The 3753-nt window shown below is 36.6% G+C and overlaps 1 protein-coding gene across 1 annotated transcript; it reads right to left on the reverse strand.

Annotated features, from left to right (window-relative positions):
- Positions 1 to 1809: 1809 nt before the first annotated feature.
- On the reverse strand, positions 1810 to 2855 carry LOC119798866 (olfactory receptor 11A1-like). Its single transcript, XM_038308522.1, has one exon. The coding sequence runs from the start codon at positions 2836 to 2838 to the stop codon at positions 1870 to 1872; it is 969 nt and encodes a 322-aa protein (XP_038164450.1). The 5' UTR covers positions 2839 to 2855; the 3' UTR covers positions 1810 to 1869.
- Between the last annotated feature and the right edge of the window lie 898 nt (positions 2856 to 3753).

Genomic DNA, 3753 nt, shown 5'->3' on the forward strand with positions numbered 1-3753 from the left:
ATTTTCATCATGGATTGGTTTAAACATATCCTGATATATATAAATTAGTTAAAAGCTAATTTGACAGCATCCTAAGTTCTTCAAGATAAAACATTGATTCTCAAACATAAAATCGGTGCTAAACTATTTTTGTATCATTTACTGGTTATGGGTTTTCTATCATTTTTCATTCCTCCTTTTTGTGTACATGGGGCTTAGTTAAGTTTAAGTAGTTCAGAAATATTTCAGCTGAAATATGTTTGATTAGGGGTTGAATGATTTTTGTCAATAAACTCTAATAAACTCTTATATTTTTTATTTGTGGTAAATGAATTCCATATATGTGGACAGTTATTTGTTTGACTATGACTTGAGCTCGATTTGTTGTCTTTGCGCACAGCCAGTTAAGGATGTGTTCATAGAACAATATATGTCAGCCCAAATATTATTTGATCATAGAACATATCTGCAACGCCTCCTGGAGTGAGAATTGATGATACTTTATGTTTGTACGTTATGTACATTATTGCACAACGATATGGCATCAGTAAGCAGAGGGCATCATAGGATGCAGTGATTAAGCAATGCTTATTATTCTGAAATTAAAGGTGGACCAGACCTTCCTGTAGAAACTGACACTTACCAATAAAGATGGAGGCTCACCCATTTCAAATTTTACTATTCTTATGAGATGAGAAGTTTCTATTAAGATCAGGAGAGGTGGAAGACTCCCTCCCCCAAAAGCTTAAAACGGTAAACACAAACTAAACAAAAATATCAACTCAAGGAATCCTAGAACAATCTCTGTGTTAAACAGCAACAACAATGGAAGCAAGTAACAAACATCAACATGCAGAGTTCTGTAATGGGTCAATTGGAGTGTGGTCACAAGTTGGAGATGCATGATGGAATTGTTTTGTTTGAAGGCAAAGCAGCAGAAATATAGTAGGTAGATCTTAGCTGCAGTCTGGTGCTTCCATAATGAGGTTGTAGCCTCGCTATGAGTTGTGCCTTATTTTATCCTACTTTTTTGATCAGGGCTGTGAGGGGCACAGCACATATAAGAATGACGTCTACTGCCAAGAGACTCCCGTGATTCATTCAGGAACTTAACGTCCAGTCACCTCTTTAGTTTTAGACACAATGACCTGCAAACACCCATTAAAATAAATAAATCAAGCAGCAGATAGGGAACCTATCATCCCTGCACTTTCTTCCACTCTTCCAAGAATCTGTGGCATCTTGGCATTTTTAAATACCGCTACTGTGTATTGAAGATAATACTCACTACTGTGTTTAAATCTCTACCATGGGCTGAATCTGAGTCTTTCTGACTCTCACAGTAAGATCTTAAGATCACAGAGGAAGATGGAAAAAGATTATTTTAATGTTAAAAAAAGAAAAGAGCTCCAGTAATGTTAGAAATATTCAACAAATTACAAAAAAATAATAGCACATCATTGTCTCATGGAAAACACTGATTTATTTAGTATACATTTTTCAGAGAATGAAAGGAGAAACTGTTTGGTACTGTTTCTTTTATCTGTATTTATCCAAATCTGGAACATAATTTTTTCTTTTCTTTTTTTTCACTGTAGGTAAAACATAGGTCAACAAAATATTATCCATTAATTTAATATTAAAACATGTGCAGAGAAATTCAGTACAAAAAAGAAAAGAAAATCATAAAAACACTAAAAAAAAACTAAAAAACTGTAGTTCATCAAATTATCCAGACAGAATATATATATATATATATATATATATATATATATATATATATATATATATATATATATATATACACAACTTTCAAACGTGTAAAAACAACAGAAAAAAAGCCAAATATGAAATCAAGCCCAGTAGAGACTGGAGCTTTCAAGACATTTCTCAGGCATGGAAAGCTGAGCTGATCAGCTCTCCTGAAGGGCCTGCACTATCTCCACATAGCAGACGTTTACCTGCATCTCTAATGGTGGAGATTTTCAGCCCATACAGCACAGGGTTGAGGAGCGGCTGGCATGTCAGGAAGTACAGGGATAAGATGATGTCCAACAAAGGAGGAACGCTGCTTAATTTAAATCTGCTCTGCAATATCTGAAAACAGCAGCTGAAACAAAAGTTCAAGATGGAAGCCAGGTGAGGCGTGCAGGTGCTGATGGCTTTCTGTCGGGTCTGTTTTGTTGCTGAAAAACAAACTTCCAGAATCTTTGTGTAGGTATAAAGGATTAAAATTAGAGGAGCCATGATGGACAAGACAGTTAAAATGAGTCCATAAATGTTATTGATGCTGGTGTTGGAGCAGCTTAGTTTAACGATAGAGTAGTTTCCACAGTAAACCTTATCAATGATATTCCCACAGAGCTGCAGCGGTGCACTAAGTGAGATCAGAACCACAGTGGACAGAAAGGGGAAAATCCAGGTAAGGGCAATAAGCAAAAAAACCTTTCTGCCCGTCATTATGGTGTTATACTGCAGAGGAAAACAAATGGCAACATACCTATCATAAGACATTATGGCTAGACTTAAAATTTCAACTGATGCATACGTGTAAACACAAAAGATCTGCAGGAAGCAGAGCGGAGCAGAAACGGTGTGAACATCAGAGAGGATCTGAACCAGCAGGAAGGGAAACAAGCCTGAGCTTCCGTACAGTTGGTTAACAAACAGGCTGCAGAGAAATATGTACATGGGCTCATGTAAGCTCCTGTTCACACAGATCACCACGATCAGCAGGACATTAGAACCAACAATCAGAACATACAGACACATAATGAGCATAAAGTACAAGTATTTCGACTGTCCAATGTCCAAATAAGCGCTCAGAGTGAAATATATAACCTGTGTGGAGTTAATCATACTGCTGCTGCTTCCACGACCGTAGGAGAGAGCAGATGATATACAGGATGAGCCTTTTATATCCTGTAAAGTCAGCTGAGACCAACAGCAGCATCAGAAGAACAACAGCATGATAAACAGGTTGGACAGATAGACATCAGCTGCCATTTTTTTCTGAGAAAAGAGGCCTGTCTCTTTCAACACCTCTGAACAACCTTTACTTCTCTTGTCTTTTTACAACCATCAGGTCCATGAACTTTACCTTGTTAAGGACTGTTGAGTCTGAGATGGAACTCTTTGGTGGATCCACTCTTTAAGCATTATTGCTGATGTCTTTCAGCCTAGAAGTTTGTTTTAAACATGAGTGGAATGCTGAAAATTAAAAAAAAAAACTCCATTAGAGTGGGGTTTATCCTATTGCATTCTTACAAAAGCATTCACCAAACAGCTTTTTCCTTTTTAACTGCTTTCTACGCAGTGGAAAGGAAATAAAGAGAAATAAAACGGTTCGACCCATGTTTGAAAAACCCGGGTTAACCTGTCAATTTCTGCTGGAAAGAGACTAAAGAGACTCTACTTAGATAAGAAACAAGGTGGAAGTTTACTTCAACATGGAAATGGGAATGAATAGCAGTATTTCTAAAGACATGAAGGATGTTTCTGAGCCTCCACTATCAGTTTTTAATGACATGTTGTTGAAGAGAGAAAAAAAAAAACGAATATTTTTCTTTAGAATGAGTTAATGTTAATCAAAGGTGTTCAGAATGCTTCAAACAATGAAGCCTGGGCTTGACTCAATGTTTCTATCTTCAAAATACAGTTGAGTATGTTCAGAAAACCTAAGTTGAATATTTTATAATTATTAGTTCCTGCACCAGAGGACAAACTAGAAAAGAGCCACGCTTAAGTCACAGAATTGAACCAAACGCGTAAGCC

The sequence above is a fragment of the Cyprinodon tularosa genome, unplaced genomic scaffold (genome assembly GCF_016077235.1).
Source record: "Cyprinodon tularosa strain WSP-4 unplaced genomic scaffold, ASM1607723v1 ctg639, whole genome shotgun sequence".
NCBI lineage: Eukaryota > Metazoa > Chordata > Actinopteri > Cyprinodontiformes > Cyprinodontidae > Cyprinodon > Cyprinodon tularosa.